Source organism: Thunnus thynnus, chromosome 11, assembly GCF_963924715.1.
Source record: "Thunnus thynnus chromosome 11, fThuThy2.1, whole genome shotgun sequence".
NCBI lineage: Eukaryota > Metazoa > Chordata > Actinopteri > Scombriformes > Scombridae > Thunnus > Thunnus thynnus.
The window spans coordinates 19,778,468-19,798,056 of record NC_089527.1 but is presented as its reverse complement, the minus strand read 5'-3'; the positions used below and the strand labels follow the sequence as shown (position 1 = coordinate 19,798,056).

Below are 19,589 nucleotides of genomic sequence, written 5' to 3'. Positions count from 1 at the left end.
ACCATCTTTGTCACATTTATATTGATATACTTGGTTAATTGGATGCTTATATTTGTGTGAGAAGGCATTTTCTCATTAAACTAATAAAAAAAAAACTCTCACATGGTTTTATTGCTGTTCCCTTGGTAACAAGCAAACCCTTGCCCTTTTAGCCTCCTGGCATTCGTGTGGACCGTACCACTTTGCCCTCGTAGAGGGGTTTTAGGAGGTATAAGTTACAGAGTGGCCCCTTTTATTTGATTACGTAGAAATCATTATAATGAATGTAATATTTTTATATGCCACAATGTGTGCTGTGAGTTTTTTTTAACGCGGTATATTAAATTCTTAATGTTGTTTAGGCTTCAGATCGCACCCCTTGGACACCCCTCCATCACATGAAATTGACGATTGTACAGTAAGCTGTCAAAAGCTTGTTGCTTAAATCTGTGCGGTGCCGCAAAGTAATACAGAAATGAGGTCGGATACGTGGACGAAATAAGAAGCTATAATTCAGCAAAGAGAGTAAGAACAAAATGGGTTGTTGAGCAGACGTTTCTGGGGTACTTGGCGTCTTGTTTTCGTTAGTTAGCGGTGCTGCCGTGTCGTCTGTCCTAGCTGGTGCGTGATTGCTGTCTCCTCTGGGAAGCGGTTCATCCGTGGTGATGAGGTAAGCAGGTGCACTTTCCGCTAACAGTGAAGCTAACGTAAGCTAATAAATGTTAATGTTAATGTTATGTTCATGTTAGTCCCATGACAGTGCTGCCTTTAGCTTGCTAACAAGTGTTTGTGATTAGCTAGCTAAAGGAGCTCAGGATGAGAATGCAAATCAGAGACTATAGCGTTTTACCTTTCAAGTAACGTTACTAAACTATGCAAGGAAGACGGTGTGTGATGCTAGTTAATGTCAGGTTAGTTATCCATTGCTTGTCGTGTGTTTTCTTTTGCGTGTAAGTGTCATGTTGTAGTTGAGAAACAAAACTGTACACACAGTAACGTTGTTGGGGGGTCGGGGTGGGGGAGCGGCATCCATTATCGGACGTGCAAGCGAAATTCACAATTACCCTTCCCGAAAATATGGATAACCGTCCTCTACAGACAGTCTGAAGTATTTTCTATCGGCTGTAAACATAATTATCATTACACAGCATGATTTTAGCCATGTGCTTATTTATAGTATAACAGTAGATGTGCACTTTCTCATCTGTCCTGCTGTACTGAATATAAAATATATTGAAATAAACAAGATATTCAAAAACAGGAAAACATTTCCCACCGAGGATACTCAAAGTGGCCCAAGCCTAAAGTAAGCTCTGCAAGAGGAGGTTACATTATCCTTAGAGTTTTAAATTAACTGGTTGACCATACTGCCATTGCGATAAATCATATTTTACTACAAAAAAAACCTTTCTCCATTTCATACAGCAACCCTCGTGATCAGTTTTGAGAGTTTATCCGGTCCATCTGAGAAGTTATCATGCTGAATTACTCACATGATCCCCTTTGTGTGAGATGTTACACATCAGAAGCGGCATGTAGGGAAGTTAATGTATTATGTATGCATCACACATCACACATCACACAATCACACATTAAAAAGGCATAAAATCTTGAGGTAACGCTGAATTATTTTGGGTTTTCCACTTAATTATTGGTTACATACCAGAAAAGTGTATTATCAAACATGACCATATTATGTATGGTGTATTAATATCATTGCAATAGAACAGAAATGAAATTATGGTTCAACATAAGTAAATAATAGTAAAAGTAAATATGATGGTCTAGGACCATTAATTATATCCATTAAGGAAAGCTCTGATGTACTCAGATATCAATATTCAGAATATAATAATGCAAAAAGAGCTTATGACAAGCCTACATTTACATTAACTCCAAGAGTCTAGAGACTGTGTTAAGCATGTTTAATGCACGCGTTGATATGCTTCATGTGCTGTACATGGTCACATTTGATCGAAAGTTTTGTGTAGTGTTAATAGATATCATTTCTTAGGTCTACACTTGCTCATAATTGCAGTAATTAATTCAGGAAACATGCGTCTAGTGTTGAATTCTGTTAACTCTAAGAAAGCAAATTTTATTCATAGAGAAAGGGTCAACTGCCAGCACTGTCTTACTCCAAGCTGTGCTCCCAGCTCTGAACACAGTACATCAGCCTCTGGTTTCCCATTGGCTAATTTCAGACTGGGAGGGTCTTCCCGGAGGCCGGCACCCAGGCAGGAAGGGGGTGGCTGGAAATGTTTCAACCAGAGTTGGGTAGACGGTCTGTTTTCACTGTTGTTGAAGAGGAAATCTTTGGTCACTGAATCCTCGGGACAGAGAGGGGGATGATAGCTGTTCTTACAGTCTTTATCTTCACAAAGTAAGCTACTCAAAAGTTATATCACTAGTCTAGATTCCAGCTTAGGGACAGAAGTTCTTTAGTGCTGCATGAAGTGAGAGAGGTAGGTTGTCTTGCTCCGTTTCCTGACTTGCGCCTAAAGGAATTTGCTGCAGTATGCTGTGGCATAGCGTGCTGGAAGGCTGAGAGGCTGTGACAGTAGATGATCTGCGTTAACAATAGTATAATTTATTCTAAATATGTGGTTTTTGAGTCTGTCTACATTTACAGACCCTTTTAATTGCTCTCATCGGAGTAACTTCTCAACTCTTGTACAGATACGGTATATTCAGCTCATGGGTTAACCATCTTTTCTCCTTGCTCAGCAACTTCCTGTGTGTTTTACCACTTAGTGTACAGGTCAGTCTATCCTGTCCTGTGTTTCACTCCCCATATGGTGTGTGTTGAAGCTTTGTCTTGCTTTCCTTGTATTCTTTATGTGCTTTTGTCGGGCCTAGAGTCAGCATATCTGACTGTGGCAATTTGTAACCAGATGTCATGTATGGCTGAACTATTAATCAAAATATTATCGAAATCGCAATATGGCCAAGTGCAGTATCCGAATTGCAAGGGCTGCAATTTTTTGATAAAGGTAAAATGTGTCATAACATACCATTATAAATTAGGCATTGTAGTGCTACAGAGATGCCACGGCCTACAAATCATATCCTCCAGACGTAAGGGAACATGCTTGTTTTGCACAGACCCCAGCAAAAATCACATCACCATCAATTTTCTATTTTTTTCAGTGAAAATGAAATGCAGATATTACTATTCCCTGTTAAATCCTGACTCATATCACAATATCTGTCAAAATAATCGCAATATGATTATTTTTTTTTACCTATTGTTCAGCCCTAATGTCATGTCATGAGAGAAATTACAGAATTTATTACATTTTTTACTTATACCATAACACACATCTTGTGGGATGGATTTGAGCTTTGTAAATGTTTATGTTCTATTATTGATTGTTTAATTTCCATGACACCACACAGCTACACATCCCCAACAAGCACAACAACTGTGGCTCTGTGTGTTCTTCTCTGTGTATCCTTTATGTCTGTGTGAGATGTGCAGACATAATATTACATGTCTTGTTGCCCAGCGACCCTCACTATGAAGTCTAGTCGGTTGTTACGATTAGCATCTGTTTTTTCTGCCTACTAGCTACCATAAGGTACATGAGGCTGGAAAAACACAAAGACAGATTCTGGAGAGAAAAAAACCTGAAGACAGTAAAAAAGAGGAGATCAATATAACGAGTAATCATTGTGGAGTAAACTACAAATCAGAAAAGTGGAAATGTTTCTATATACCAAGAGGAAGGGAATGCAGCCTTAGCCTAAAAGACACTGAATGTTAGTTTGGTAGCTTGTTCATCAAGCTGGAGTAAAAATTCAGACTCTAAAATGTGTTCAGCTCTTATCCTTTTTGGCATTCCTAGTTTGTCGTTACTGTTTTACTTAAGTCTTGTCTAGTCAGCTATCAAATAACTGGTTTTGATGGCAGTAATAATTTACAAGGACAAGCAGGTCTGAAGCTACTATGGCTTTTATTATGGTTGCTTTCCATACAGGATTGGGCTTGTCTCTTGACATATAACACTATATGTAATTACACAAGATGACATTTGTTATTGTTTTGGCCTACTGTGGTTTCTGCTGTAAACTGCTAAAGAACTGATGACTTAAGAGACAAGAAGACATATCCAGAATCCCATGATTTAATTATACAGACTTTAGAATAATGATACCATTAATTATTATGTTGTTTATGTATACACAATTTCAAGAGGCCCCAAGGGCAAGTAATGTACATGTTCTTTGTCTTTCAGATCACCAACAGAAAGTGCCTTTGAGAAGATATCCCTGACTTGAAGTTGGTTGGTGTACATGGCCAGCCTGTGCTTTCTTTTAGGCCAGACTCTCCCTACCACTAACATTTGATACCTCAACTGAAAGCCACTGCTTTGCACAACTTCAGCACCCTAAAAGAATCCCAAAATAGAGCCATAGTATGGATACAGAAGATAATGCCCTTAGAAAATCTGATTAAAGCGACAGGTCTGCATACAATTCCCTCACTTGTCTGATATCAGTGGGTACCATCACTTGTGTGTCACATAGAAAAACAGATCTGCAGTTGTTTCCCACTGATGGATGTTATCTAGGTGATTGACCATCCATTTGATCTTTCTGCTCCAGCTGATGGAGGACTCATCAGATTGTTTTAAAAGAGGACTTTGTACAGCTTTGGTGTGTGAGGCACTGGACAATAGGATTGGTTTTTAAATTTTTAATTTATGATTAAAACCTTTGGACATGGCGTTGAACATTTCTTCAGTAAGAGACACAAAATGGCTAACCCTGGAAGTCTGTCGACAGTTTCAGCGAGGAAATTGTTCTCGTAGTGATGAGGAGTGCAAATTCGCTCATCCACCGAAGAGCTGCCAAGTTGAAAATGGGAGAGTTATTGCCTGCTTTGACTCGCTGAAGGTAAGAAATATTACACACACTATATTATCGGTGACACCTTAATGATCTTTACTTAAATTGTGCCGTTTTTTAGATGAGTAGGAAACATTTAAAACCCCATGAAATTTTCTGAGTGAATGGTTTCACTGTTGTAATGTGCCAAATATACAGTATGAAAATTCATTTTCACATTATTATTTCTACAACCCTTTCGCTCCCCTTGAAACATTTTTAAATGATTGCTATTCGTCAAACAGATCATGGGTGTGCAGGTTCCATCTAATAGGATGTGATTGTAGATTTTAAGGCCATCTAGCTTGTCTGTCCCATGAAATACAGTTAAACCTGCAGGTCTACAAGTTTACAGTCACATCAGTAGAGGTGTGTATTTAGGTGGTAGTTTAGATCCATTATATTATTCATAGTTTTCTACACTGCAGTGTACAAACATGTCTGAAATACATCTCAAATGAAGTCCCTCCCTAAATTAAGCCACTCTGACATCCAGTTTCATGCAGAAACATGTGAAACCACAGAGCAAAACTGCACTGCAATCTCAGTGCTTTATTTTCCATTATGTATGGCTCCAGGTTTTATGTAATCAAAGGTAATAACCACACTTTTCATAAAAGAGAGAAAAGTACCTCGTAGATGTTACTTTCATCACTTAATTAACGTTGACTAAAAAAATAATTCTGGCAGCTAGTTGAATTACAGCCAGTTTATTTTCAAGTTAGCTCAGTTGCCCAGGATGAGGCCAGGGTTGACTTAATCCACTCTCACACATTCACTGTCACAACACAATACAGCTTTGCCCCAGGATTATTCTCATGCTGAGTCATCGTCTTATCGCCTCACCATGGGCAATTAATAAACTGCTTGATCGACTGTATTGCCATTCTTGATCACTTGTCTTAACAAACCACTAGATAACACTTCACTTGAAGTCCTCATCCTATTTAGAAAACTGTATACAAATATTTAATAAATGGTTTATAACACTCTATAATGTGGGTATAAGTATATATAAGGACATGTTTAAGTATTTATTAATGTACAATTACAACTTCTCCTACAAAGATATTTTATATTATTACAACAGTTTTTTACTATATTATCATTCATTATGTTTATGTTTATGTTTTATGTACCAGCCTCTATGAGTGCCTGCAAGAAGAGTTAAAGTTGATGAGAAATACATTAATAAACACTCATTGTGCTGACAGCTACATTATAGTGTGTTTTAAAGCTCTCAAAGTGCTCACTGCTTTGAATTTGAGCACCTCTCACAGCTGAGTCACTCAATCATGTACCTAATGCTTAATTTCCTTTTATGGTAGAATTTGTGATTTTGCAATTTAATCAAACAGCTTTGCACTGAAACTATCTGTTGAACTTGGCCCTCTTGCTGAAGTGCAACAAAAAAATGTGAAGACTTCTTGTATTGCTTTAAAGTTGTAACCTCAATGAGTTTCAGTAAAAACACTTTTAGTTCAGAAACTTGCACTGTTTTGCTGTGTAGTGGGATCATACACACATTGATCTTAAGTGTAGCTCAACTGATAAGACTCATGAGATTGGTGGATAGGTCATAATGTACTTGAGAAGGTTTTGAACAAATGACTTCTTTCAATTTTATGACAAGACACTGGTTGATAAATCTGTATTGTTGGGCTCTCTTTATTTAATGACCTGTATCCATTTTGCAGACAAACTATTTGATCAGGGCATCCCTGTTTGGAAATATACAGCTACAACTTTAGAAAGAAACATATGTTTTGCCAATAAATGATAGAACAGTTGTACAATAAAGAGAGGTTGATTCTCTCTTGGGACTACGTGAGTGGAAAAAACAGAAATTAAGACTAAGCCTGAGGATGGAAAGAAGGTCAGATGGCCAGTCTGCAGTCTTTGCAGTCATGTGATGATGTCACAGCTCTTCCCGATGAATAGACTTTTGTCTAAGGCGTTATTTAATGTTGAATGTTACTGGCAGCTGTTACTAGCTCAGTAGCTGTTACTCATCCTCAGTCTTTATTTATTGAGAGACAAACAGAGCTACTCGTCTAAACTGTGCTTCTCAAGCAAATGTTTTCCTCTTACTCAGCTGTTAGGTAATTGGCTTGCCCACTGTTGGCATTTTATTGCCATGTGATTTGTTAATTTCAGATAAAGAATCAAAACAATTACTGTCATTGTTCTTTACTTATTCACCAAGTACTCTCAACAGACTTAACTTTATTATACCACTGAATGTGCATATGCTTTGGTATTGTAACTAGTATCTCATGACTTCTATAAAAGCAGTTGAGAAGGGCACGCACAAGCAAATGATGTCAACTGCTCCTCTCTTTCAACAACGAGCGAGTTTCCTGTTGCTTGCTCTGAAGTTTGTTGACCTGCATCACTTTATTCAACACTTCATTCTCTTTTGTGCACACCAGCAATTAACGTTAGCAATAGCAGACATTGCTACTGAGATTTCTCTCAATGGGACCCACATCTCCTATGCAACTCTCAGAAGGAGCTTTGGGCAGATGCTGCCAAACATCCCTCACAAAACTGCCCGCTTCAAACTAGAAAGAAGCTAAATGCTATCAAGACACAGTTGTCAATGGGCGACAGCTTTCCTGTTCTTTGGATTCGACTGAAGCCTCCATAGTTGTGGCACATGAACCCCTTCACCAGTGTAATATGCCAGACACAGCAACTCAAAACTAGAAAGTTGTACAACACAACACTGTATTTTCTAATACTAATGTTTTAATACTAATAACTAAACTAATAACTAAAATTGCTGACAGTTAAACCTACATTTATATTCACTGAAAATAATTGATATAAAACTCTTGGGAGAAATGCAAATGAGGTAAAATTAGTAACTTGATTGAAGGATCTAAATATGTAGGCCATAGGAAACTAACTTCTCATTAGGCCAATATACATGCTTGATCGACAGAAATGAAATGTCGTTAAGCTCATTTCAAAGTCTAAAGGGACATAATGACACTCATGCTTCATAAGAGGACTATTGAAATCACCATTGGATTCCCACAGCTGGCAAGCTCAGGGACTTCTTATGTAGCCAGTCGGCTCTTTCTTTAAGACTCTCATAATAGCTTTAGTCTTGTGTTAAAGAGCACCGTGAATTGACATCTAACTGGTCTCCATCTCAGTCATGTTTCTTACAACCGAGTCTGTTACATTTATATTGCACAATTCTGCAGAACACTATTTAGGGCCACAGCTAACATCCAATGCCAGTGCCGTAAATGGTGTGTGTCCTTTTATTGTATGTAGCAAGGTGAAAAGTACAATTGTGGAGGACGAGGTGATGGATAGCTGTGTAATGAATCCGACATTCATAGGAGTTTGCATGTCATTTTAGACCATTTTATACCATCTAACATAATTATAGCCACTTTATTTAAAGGCCCTGCACACCAAAACAGGTGTTTGGACTTACTAACTTCTCAGATTGAAGTTGGATGGAGCTATGCAGTTAATCACATGAGGTCAGGAAACTTCATGAACTAATAAGAATAATAAAGCTGCGACAAAGCTACATGGGGGGTCAAGGGGATGTCAATCATGCACAGCCTGTACATGCCCACAAAATCATCAGAAATTAGGCCAAATGAGTGAAAATGGAATGAAAACCTGTGTGGGTGTATCATGGGTGTGTTGGAATTTTAAATTTGTTTTTTTACTTTTACCTCAGGGACCCAGGGACACTAAAAAAAGGAGGACTAAAAGCAACAGATGGACTGCATCAAATTTTACCAGATTGTCTAATTATTCTACAAATAAAAGCTGATGCAATCTGAATAATTTGAAAGATCTTATATTAGATCTTCTATATAAGAATTCTTCACACAGCAGCTTTAATGGTGGCCTCTTTCCCTAACCTTAACCAAGTGTTTTAGTATACCATATACCATACCATAACCACACCCCAATCATACGATACCTTAACCATTGTTTATAGTTTTTTTAGCTGTGTGTATATTGTATGAATGTTAAAAAAGTGTGACACTGGCTACAAACCACAATCTTATCTAAATAGACAATGTTTTCATCAGGTCAAATGATTAAAAATGGTTACTGTACCCATAAAGTGTTAGGCTCTGTGCTGACATGGGTTGTTAAACCATCACACTCAGCAAATATCAATTTAAGTAATATAAAAGATAAGCCTTTTTATTGTTTTCATAGACCAGATGGAGTCTACAGTAGAAGTCAGTTTTAAGTCTGATCTGAGAGATGGTAGTAATTTTAAGGTACCTCTTCCTCATTACTGTGATTTTAGTGCTCTCTGCCTGGCTGCACTACAAGCACAGTGTAATTCCTGATTCAAGGAATAACCTGAAATTTCCCAGCACCATGTTAAGAAGAAGCCCGGATTCTTGATTGATTCTAGCCATAACTAGCTATGTGTGCTATGTAGATTAGCACACCGATGACACCACTGCCACTGTGACTGAGTGGGAGTGGGGTGCAGAAAAAAAGTCCTCGATAATTGATACTGTTGGTGGAACTGTGCCTGAAAGCTGGCGCTCAGAGAAACCTTAAATTGCAGAAATTATGCTTGATATTAAAACTCTCTTGGACAATGTAATAGGATGTTTTGATACGAGCAAGATATTAAATCTATTCCACTTTTAATCTGATGACTCTATCACATATCTATTACTTACAAAAAAAAAGATTTTTCTCCCCAGTTTCAAAGAAAAGCTGTAAAATTTCATATGGAAGATTGAGATCATTTGGAGCGCTATAAGGATCACCAGCCTGTAATTTAAGCATTTCTCTGCTTTTTTTATGTTCTCTTAATACAGGGCCGATGCTCCAGAGAGAACTGCAAGTATCTTCATCCACCTTCACACTTAAAAACCCAGTTAGAGATAAATGGGCGCAACAATCTCATCCAGCAGAAGACAGCAGCTGCCATGCTTGCCCAACAGATGCAGCTCATGATCCCTGGACCCAGTCTGCAATCTGTGGTAAGATCCTAATAGTGATTAAGGAGGAACTTGAAACATTAGAAATCCCACCCTTAAAGTTTTGTGTGATGGTATTTGACCTCTCCCTTCATAGCCAACATTTCCTGTCACACAGGGACTTGGCGCAAATACTGGTCTTGGTTATAGTCCATACATGACACCCTTGAGCCACGGGATGAACCTCGTTCCCACGGACATCCTCCCCAATACCCAGGTTCTTGTCCCCGGCAGCCCGCCTGTCACGCTCCAGAGCTCCTCTTCTTCTTCTTCTTCTTCTTCGTCTTCTTCTTCCCCCTCACAGAAGCTCCAGCGTACTGACAAACTAGAGGTATTGAAGCGCTACAAGGAGTGATTTAACATAAAAAAAGACATTAATACTTCTGTGTGTAGACATAATAAAAGCTGCATTTCTCTCACGTCTTAATAATCACTCCTCTCAGGTGTGCCGTGAGTTTCAGCGGGGAAACTGTGCAAGAGGGGAGACAGATTGCCGCTTTGCTCACCCCAGTGACAGTCCAATGATTGACAGCATTGATAACACCGTCACTGTTTGCATGGACTACATCAAGAGCCGCTGCACCAGGGAGAAGTGCAAGTATTTTCACCCGCCTGCACACTTGCAGGCCAAAATCAAATCCAGTCAGCAAGTCAATCAGACAGCCGTGGCAGCCCAGGCCGCAGCTGCAGCCGTGGTAAGACAGAGCCTTATCCCTCTGGCTATTGATCTATCTGACTATTGATGACATCATAGAATATGGAGGATGATATGCTGTCAGTTGTAATGCCACATTTAATGCAGTGGCTTATTATATACCATCAAAATTCAACTGATGTCTAATATCGATTGAATTTTAAACTGTTTAATTGACCAGAAAATGTTATTTCAGCAATTACAGTATCTCAGTTCATTAACTAATTTCCCACCTTCAGTTATAAATCAGTAACTTATTTGACTGCATACAGTATATTGACATATGATTTAGAAGTATTAGTTATAGATGGAAAATTATTATTAGAAAGATGTACATTTGGGGTAGTTGGGGTGTAAACAAATACAAAACTATTTTTCATGAAAAATATCTGAATTTTTGCAGTAATATTTGCGGCGCTCCCTCCTCCTTCGACCCGTCAACCAACTGACACAATTTACCACAAACGTCACACACCTTCCTCACAGAGTAATAGTTCTAAGTTTGATATTCAGACGTTCATTGAGTTTCATCTTCAATAACTTTTCATTAGTTGTGCACAGCAGGTGTTTTAACTTTGCTCTGATGAGATACTGAAGCCGTGGTGCTTAAATGAAATGTGTTTCCTCATGATTATGTGCGTCTCACATGCTCTTCACAGGCCATCTGTGTTCCTTTTCATGTAAATCATTTTTTATTTATGGTTCCTCCATCATTTACATTGTATTTTTATTGCATGACTTTCAGGTTGTAATTTTTGCTTACAAACACATCTCATGTTTTTACAAGCTATTCCTCCGAAAGGCCGAGTGTGCCTCTCATGTTAGTCTTTCTGTTAGTACAGAGCAACTCATTCTGTGCTTCATAATGTGGGATGTGTGGTTATTTTCAGCTCTTTGTGTGTGATATTGCTTTTGGCAAGCTCTCATAACATCAAGTCATCTTTCATATAGAGTTTGTCTATGATTTGTATTGAAAATCAGTGTATGTACTCCAGAATGAAATGGTGTCGCACTGAATACACACGGTAGTGTTTTGATTTTGATTAACAAACTTGATCAAGTAATATTATTTTAAGTGATCAATATACAATGAAAACAGTATATTGTAAATCTTTTCTGCCGAAGTTATTGATAAACTGTACATGCATTGCTGACCTACTAATTCAGTGGTTAATCTTTAGTTATTGAGTCCTTTTAATCAGGTATTTTGGTTACTGTGCATGCATACTGTGTTTTATGTGGTAAACTACATTCAGATTATTTTGTTTTGTTTTCCCCTTCTCACCTACCCACAATGCTGTCCCCCCATGATGCACCTCTGCTTGCTGTTACCTGTATGTTAATACGCTTGAATCCCATTGGCCCACTGCCATCATGTGCTCGCTGCCTGCTATTAAAAGACTCAGTCGACTGCCAAAGCAATGAAGCGACCCCTCGAGGCAACTGTAGACCTGGTATTTTCACCTTTTGCTTTGCATGTAGCCAATAATTGTACTATGATAGCTTTTTGATTTTTGTCATTGTGAGCTTCTTCTAGTCTCATGTAGTCTTTGTGTACATAGTCAGTCTCATCAGTATCTTAATTAGACAGATATTTTAAAATTTTTGGTTGATACATTATTCCATTCATATTTGTATCCTAAAACCATGCATGATCTTTCCATTATGTGATTAACAGTCATCTTTATTGTGTAGTTGTGTTTGACATTTTTTCACAGTGTTTTTAAATGAGTACTAAATATTAAGAGTGTGTACAACGTAGCTGAACAGAGAGAGGGGGTGTTTGGGAAGGAGTTTCAGTGCGTCACGTCTCCTCTTGTCACTTTTCAGGCTTTTCCCCACAGCATCCTGCAACCCCTACCAAAGAGACAAGCTCTGGAGAAGAGCAACTGGGCCAGCTCTCTCCTCAACCCCAGTTTTTTGCACTACCAACAGGCTCTGGCCAACACACAGCTGCAGCAGCCCACGGCGGCATTCTACCCCACAGGTAAGCATCTAAAGTCTCGGGGGTAAGATACTGCTCACAAATATCACGCACGCTTAAGGTGGTCACCTGACTTATTATAAGAACTTGGCAAAGGTTGAGAGGTTTAATATGTTAGATGTGTCTTTTGCTGCCCAAAATGATATGAATCATAATCCTGACTCTAAAGATTTTGACTAGAGGCCTTTTTCACAGCAGACAATTTGACTTGTCATAGAAGCAAAAGCACAGGTGTTACTAATGACACTGAAGATGGCTCAGTTCCATCCATGTGTGTCCCAGTAAGCCATGAAAGCGTGACAGTGAGCAGACAATCATAACAAGACCCTGAAACTGAAGCAGCTAAATGGAATTCAGCCATCATCAATTTAATTATTCACACATGTGATTTTCATACTCTGAAATATCAAAATGTCTTCTAACCGGGGCATTTAAATTGATCTAAAGCCCATTTTGGACAGAATTATCATTACAGGGGGAAGTGGGAAATAAAATATTCACCATGCCCCTCAGTAATTCGTCGTTATGCACGGTGTTTTTTATCATTGTGAAATTACAGAATGTGGTCTGTAATAGACACGGACATTCAGCAGGATCAACCAAAAAAGTACATACATACCAACATGTCACTGACATTACAATGTTTATTTGGTGATCTTTCTGATAGCTTTAAATTGTTTCCGAATTGGTTCCCAAATAGGTCCATATGTTGGTGTTAGCAGGTTTCTGTCAATCAGATTAGCAAAAACATTTTCAATTTACTTCATTTTCACACAAAAGTCAAATTTCACACTGAGCAACTGGAGAAGCAACTCAGCCTGCGGACAAAACACATAAATACAGTTTAAAATACAAGTATCTTGCTTCATACAGTATTCAAATCACGAGAGGACCAGCGAGTTCACAGAAAAACAGCAGGTAATTGCAGCTGTAATTATTACTGGGGTGAAAAATGACCCACATACAAGCTCTGGACAGGATTAAAATCACTGAATCACAGGTATTGTTAAAATCACCTCACTTCCCCTTAAGAAATAAATCCAGTCCAAATGGGGCTTAAGCTGTAATTAATATTATTGATTACACCTGTGCTTTAGTTGCTATGACAAGCGAACATGTTTGCTGTGAAAACCATGCACTGGGATAATGAAATGTTTGTTATGCTGTACATGGATGTGATCAATTAAACTTGTCAGCTAAACTCTTTCTGTCAAGACGTCCGTTAGCTTATAAGAACAAGTGGAAAAAAACAAATGTATCCTGTATTTTAGCTGTAAATCTAGAGTTGTGTCTGCTGATTTAATCTGCATCTTTCTGAAAACCTTACTGTTTCCTATGTTGATGTGTGCCAATCACTCTAAAATACCTTCTCTCTTTCTATTGTGTAATCACACAGGTTCTGTCTTGTGCATGGCTCCTGCTAACAACGTTGGTAGGTTCCCTGCTTATTTTTTATAAACTATGTCTCATATTCAATTGAGAACACAGGTGACGCTTTTATATTAATCCAGTAATAATTCTTGTTATTCAAGCCTACAGTAGGGAAGCACCAATGTGAATCTGAATCCAAAATTCAGGATCACACATTTAAACCACATATCTTAAAATGATCATATTCTGTAAATATTTTTGGTCGTGTTACATATTTGTGTGTTTTTTGATCAGCAAGCCTTGTAATATATACTTACTTGTGATATATTATTAACTCCAGGTGGTCAAACACAATATACACTTTTAAGCATTTTAGTAGATTTAGTTTGTAGAATTACCACGAGTTATGCATTAGGAAATTTGATCAGCATCCCAGAGATTCAATTCAATGTTTTCTTTTACTCTTAAATGTTCTTACATTTTTAAAAAATACCTACAGATCTTATAAAGAACACACTTTCTTGTGGCTTTGCTGTACATGTCAACTCTTTTGGGATGTGAAATTATTTCAGATTTCCTAATTGTACCTCCTACCAGCCCTTCTTTTATGTTCTCCCCCCGCTGTCTCGCTTTGCTGTGTGACGCCATCTGCTGGTCTAACCCAATGATGGCTTGCTGCTAATGTCATTTTTTTTGTATTTGCCTGGCAAGAGAGAGAGAAAAACATTGCTACGGTTACCATAATGCTCCACCTACCTTTTCATTGCTTTCATGGTTCCCTTCCTGAAAAAGTCCCCATGATGTACAGTGCTACGCCTGCTACTGTCTCTGCAGCAACTACTCCCGCCACAAGTGTCCCCTACGCAGCAACAGCACCAGCCAATCAGGTTTGCTCCTTTTTGAAGCTTTCTGTCATAAATCTTTGAGCTCTGAGTAAGTGCTCCATCTTTAAATCAGGGGAGTTGCTTCGTCAGCATAGCGTTGCCCTGCTTGCATTGCCTATCATTAAGCTTCACATACCTGTAGACCTTCAGTAGAACTAGTAGGCTTCATCTCAACCTTTTTTCCCTTATGACAGACAACACTTATTGAGAGGTCTTCCATCTGCAAATAGTGTTGCATATTTTCTTTATTGCATGCTTTTTTTGCTTTGTTCAGTGTCTTTTTCTTTACAGTATAGTTATAGTTCCAAATCTTCTATAAAATGAGGGAGAACATAGTTAAAATCAAATGGTAGCTTAGGTTCCCATCACAGTGGTTATATTAATTGGTGAATAATTTGCATTAATTTTATTAATATCATCTGTGAAAAGATGCTGTCCATATCCAGATTTAATTTTTGTACATGGTAATTTGTAATGAGGAACCTTGCAGGAGTTTTAAGCTGTGTGTTTGTGTATTTGTGTGTGATTTGTAGAGGAGTTGGTGTAAATATTTGGTTTTAATTATCCTCCTAACTTAAATATTTGTTCCATATGTGCAGTATCATACGCGTATAGCAAACTTTTAAACTTAACATACCCACTGGTAGGTACATCTTTACAAATTCATGTCATCAAGGTGGAAAAGTGTATAAAATTAAGCATAAGACAATTTGAAGTAATGGTGCAGCCGAGAAGAAATGTTTTTTTCTAAATTAAAAAAGGGTGAAATCATAGCCAATGTCAAGAGTTTAAGGGGTTAAGGTATTCATTTCATTCAATTTTATCAACTTTATAGCTATCACAATGATAAATCTTGACGAGCACTTGATGATCTTTGTCATGTAACAAAACCACATTTGTCTTTTGCCCCTGAAACAGATCATTCTCAAGTAACCACCAGAAGTCAGTGCCATGTTGCTGCTGTTAAAGGCCACAAACAGCCACTCTGTAAATACGATGTTAACATCACACACAACCGTCAACAAGCTGCATGCTGATAACATCACAGATGAAAAAGTTGTGGTATTAAGTTACATAGCTCAATTATGAGGATTATACTGCGGTGGAGAATTGTCACAGAAGATTATTGTTTGTACGTCTACATGCCTTTGTACCTGAATTAACATGCATCCTCAGTAATGTGCATAATATCCTGGATTCTTATTTCCAAACCAATTCTGAAAAGGTCAGAGGTGCATTTAGCGACAGAAATGCAGTGTGTCTCCAATCCATATACAGACCTATATAAATGAAAACTAGCTTTTCTGAAATCAAACAGAAATAGGCAGTGTACATATACATAGTAAACATTTAATGCTAATTGATATTGGAACAAACAGAAATGTTGTTTATTGACATGTTTTGATGTAAATATCACAAGAGGAAGAGATGAGCCTGACAGATGTCATCTGAAATCACATTTCAATGTGTATACATGTTAATGACAGGTGTAAAGAAAAAAAATAATAGAGAATGTTTAAAGATTGTTTTCATCAGGACGTTGAGACAGAAATGCTTGTTCCTTCTTGAATGTGTCATTTTTGTCAGTTTATGATTGTTTATCTTGTGCCAGATTTAATTATTCTAAACTAACTGGTAAAAAAGCACTTATTTTAACTTTTATCTCCACATTTTAGATATCTAATTCCACAGCATGTGTATGGAAGTTCCTTTAAAATGTCCCTAAGGGTTGTTCATTTGTTTTGTTAACCCTGTTATGTTGCAGGATCAGTGCTCCACCTCCTGGTGTGCCTTTGTATTGCATATACAGAATGTGTGCTGATAGAAAATACTATATAATCCAATGACCAGTTGCTGCACATACTTCTTTTTCTTGAAGGCAGTGAAGCAACAACGATTCACACAGTTACATATTCCCCTCTTCATTATTGAAAAAAATACAAAAAATAAAAAATAAATTAAAAATATATATATAAATACAGCACAAATCTAAAGTTTGGACACATTCCCTTGCATGAGAAAGTGTGTCCAAACTTTTGACTGGTACTGTATATTTGGATAATTATGGGTCACAGTGCTGATGTATCTGTAAGTGTTTTCACTTCTAGTTCAACCTAGAAATAAAGCCATGTTTCTGAGAAGAGCCTCCACAGCCATGAAAAATTCACTCTATAAAGAGTGTGTGGATTTATTCTGGTTACCTGTATGTTCAAACTTTAGTGTGATCCTATGAGGGTTGAATATCGTGTGAACTGTTAATTTAACCGTAATGTTACAGTCGGTTGTCAGTACTGTATTCTTTGAATGTTACAAGTGCCTAAAAGAATTGTGCATACAATTACATCAGTGCATATTTAAAAGGCTTCACTCAATTAAATCTACTTAAGTCACATTTAGAAAGAAATAAACTTGTTTTGCGATGCTTTGTCAGTGCATTAGTACTTTGTGTACACTTAGATTTAGACTTTCAATTTCACTAAAAATTTGTATGTATGTACTCCGTATAAGATTTATTATCCAGCTTTGTTTCACTTTTAAGAAGATTAAGTAGTTTCCAAAAATGTTTCTTAACTAGTTCAATGCACAGTAAAAATATAGTAAAGTAGAATTTTAAGGACGTAGCTGTAGGTGAAGTTTAGTTGTGTATGATTGATATCACATTATGCAATTGTCTTTGTTTGAAACTTACAGTACATCTGGTTAAGTGACAAACAGAACTCATGTTAAAAACAGTTTGCATCACATGTTTATTCTTCTCTTTAACATTTTTCATATAACTTTACGTTTTTCAAACAGTGTGCAAATATCCACTTTTCCTTTTAATGTTTCCAATGTCTTTTAAAGTGGCTGATATCGGTTTTGTGTGTATGTGTGCGTGTGATTAATTCAGACAATCCACAAAGAGACTTTGTGCTTGTTTACTTTTTTTCCATTATGTCCTATTTGTTTTCATTGTAAAAAAGTTTTACTCACCATTGGATGGGATATAAGGAATATACTTGCAAATTTTAGTAGTTTAACACTAGCTAAGAACACTTTTAAAATGTATTATCTTCTGTCTTATCATGAATGTAATTTATTAAACTGACTTTAGTTCTGCTTTAGGTTCCTCAAAAGGCCTTGATCTGTTGTAATAGCCTACAAAAGCCGTCTGTGTTCAGGGATCGAATGTTGGAGCACAGAGAAGCTTAAAACATGTCATCCTTGTCACTGCCTTGTCACCTGTAAGGGACAACAAACCTTTGTATGATGAGCAAGGCCATGGAAATGCTTTGACCTACAAAAGTGCATTGTACAGGCCACATTTTACAAAAAAAAAGTAACTTTCATAGTAGTGTAATGATAGTTTGTCATTTAATTGTTTCGATTGGTTGCTGAGGCAGTCTGAAGTTGCAGTGATAAAAACTGTATTTTGTAGGTGATTTGTTTTGTTTTTTTCCTCCTCACAATAACACATTAGATTGTACCGTCAGATATTTGACTTTTCTTATGCCATGGTGAAACACAATCCAGTGCATAAAAATATATTTGGAAATGTGAATTTTGTATTTCTATGGTTTCCATTGCATCATTATAACATCTTGCAGTAAAAATAGAATCCAGTCTGTTAAGCGTCAAACTCTTACAGACACAAGTCAGTTGATGGTTCAACAGCTGTTTAAAACTAAATTGTCAGATTGATTTGAAAGTTTAGATTATTAGATTTTTTTTTTGACACATTTTCCCTAATTTATTTACCCGCAAACAAAAAGGCATAAATCTGAATGTTTGTTTCACCTTTTGACAAAAAGATTGAATGTTATGGATACACCTGCACCTCCTCGGTCACAAAGATACGGACAGTAAGAATGTTTGGTCTGACTGGCTGATGGAAACATTTCTCTGAAGCACTTTCTCAACAGTCAGATGACTGAGAAGACTTGCTTTTTGTGAACTTTGCCTTATCCTTGATCTATTCCTAAGTTTGCATTTGTTCAGTAATGTTATGAATGAGTTGTGAATTCCATACTGTTTGGTAAATTAGATCCATTTCATGGAGCTGTTCTGTGTAATTACTGCTGCACAGTTTTTAGATTGAGACCAAAATGTCATTTGATATTCATCAGACAAACCCAAACACAATCCTGAGAAAGGCTTGATGTTGATAGGACTGGCCAGCTCTCTATTATAAATGCTTAAATTAATATTGATCACACCCTCTGATGAAGCTGTTGTGCCAGTGCTGTTTGACTCCATCTGCAGTGTTGTATGCTGGGCCTAAATACAAACTTTCCCTTTTTTTTTTTTTTTTTTTTTTTCAAAATGACTTGTGGAAATTATTATTTAAATGTATAATTATACATTTCATGTGAATAGTTTTGTTCATGTAAATTCAAAAGTTGGGTAAAATCTAATATTGTTAATAAATAAATGTCAAGTAAATACCATGTTGTGCGCTCTGTTGTTTCATTTTGCACTATATATTTATTTTCATCATTTTAATGCCAGAGTCAAATGTAGGATTGTGTATTCTCTTGTAAGAATAGTCTAAAAAATCTGATTCATCCATTCACAACTGAAAATAATCTCTTATCTCTCTCAGTGGATAGACATAATCTTTACCTGTCTTGCTGTTGTTTGGACCTTACTGTTTGGCTTTCTGTTGTTATATTGCCTTCTGGGTATCCTGTTTTTGCTTCATCTGTCAAAGCACTTTGTAAACTCTGCTTTTAAATGTGCTATATCAATAAAGTTATTATTATTATTATTATTATTATTATTATTATTATTATCATTATTATTATTATTATTATCTGTAT

At 37.0% G+C, this 19,589-nt stretch overlaps 1 protein-coding gene across 7 annotated transcripts; it reads left to right on the top strand.

Moving 5' to 3' along the window:
• The first annotated feature begins 356 nt into the window (after nt 1-356).
• On the top strand, nt 357-19,547 carry LOC137192732 (muscleblind-like protein 2a). 7 transcript variants are annotated; one of them, XM_067603645.1, is made up of 10 exons: nt 357-649; nt 4,218-4,878; nt 9,696-9,860; nt 9,976-10,188; nt 10,301-10,552; nt 11,952-12,005; nt 12,382-12,538; nt 13,932-13,967; nt 14,741-14,793; nt 15,709-19,547. In XM_067603645.1, exons 2-10 carry the CDS (start codon nt 4,705-4,707, stop codon nt 15,721-15,723), a joined length of 1,119 nt encoding a protein of 372 aa, XP_067459746.1. In that variant the 5' UTR covers nt 357-649; nt 4,218-4,704; the 3' UTR covers nt 15,724-19,547. The 7 variants fall into 7 exon arrangements, with proteins under 7 accessions (XP_067459746.1, XP_067459747.1, XP_067459742.1 ...); XM_067603644.1 differs by having other exon boundaries at nt 360-649; nt 14,699-14,793; XM_067603641.1 differs by lacking the exon at nt 14,741-14,793 and having other exon boundaries at nt 358-649.
• Nucleotides 19,548-19,589: the final 42 nt, after the last annotated feature.

Bases quoted from the DNA above. Each gene is read 5' to 3' on its own strand.
- LOC137192732 (XM_067603641.1), top strand. From the start codon at position 4,705: ATGGCGTTGAACATTTCTTCAGTAAGAGACACAAAATGGCTAACCCTG. The intron at 10,189-10,300 runs GTATTGAAGCGC...CACTCCTCTCAG, and splicing joins AGCGTACTGACAAACTAGAG to GTGTGCCGTGAGTTTCAGCG. The intron at 13,968-15,708 runs GTAGGTTCCCTG...CCCCTGAAACAG, and splicing joins GGCTCCTGCTAACAACGTTG to ATCATTCTCAAGTAACCACC.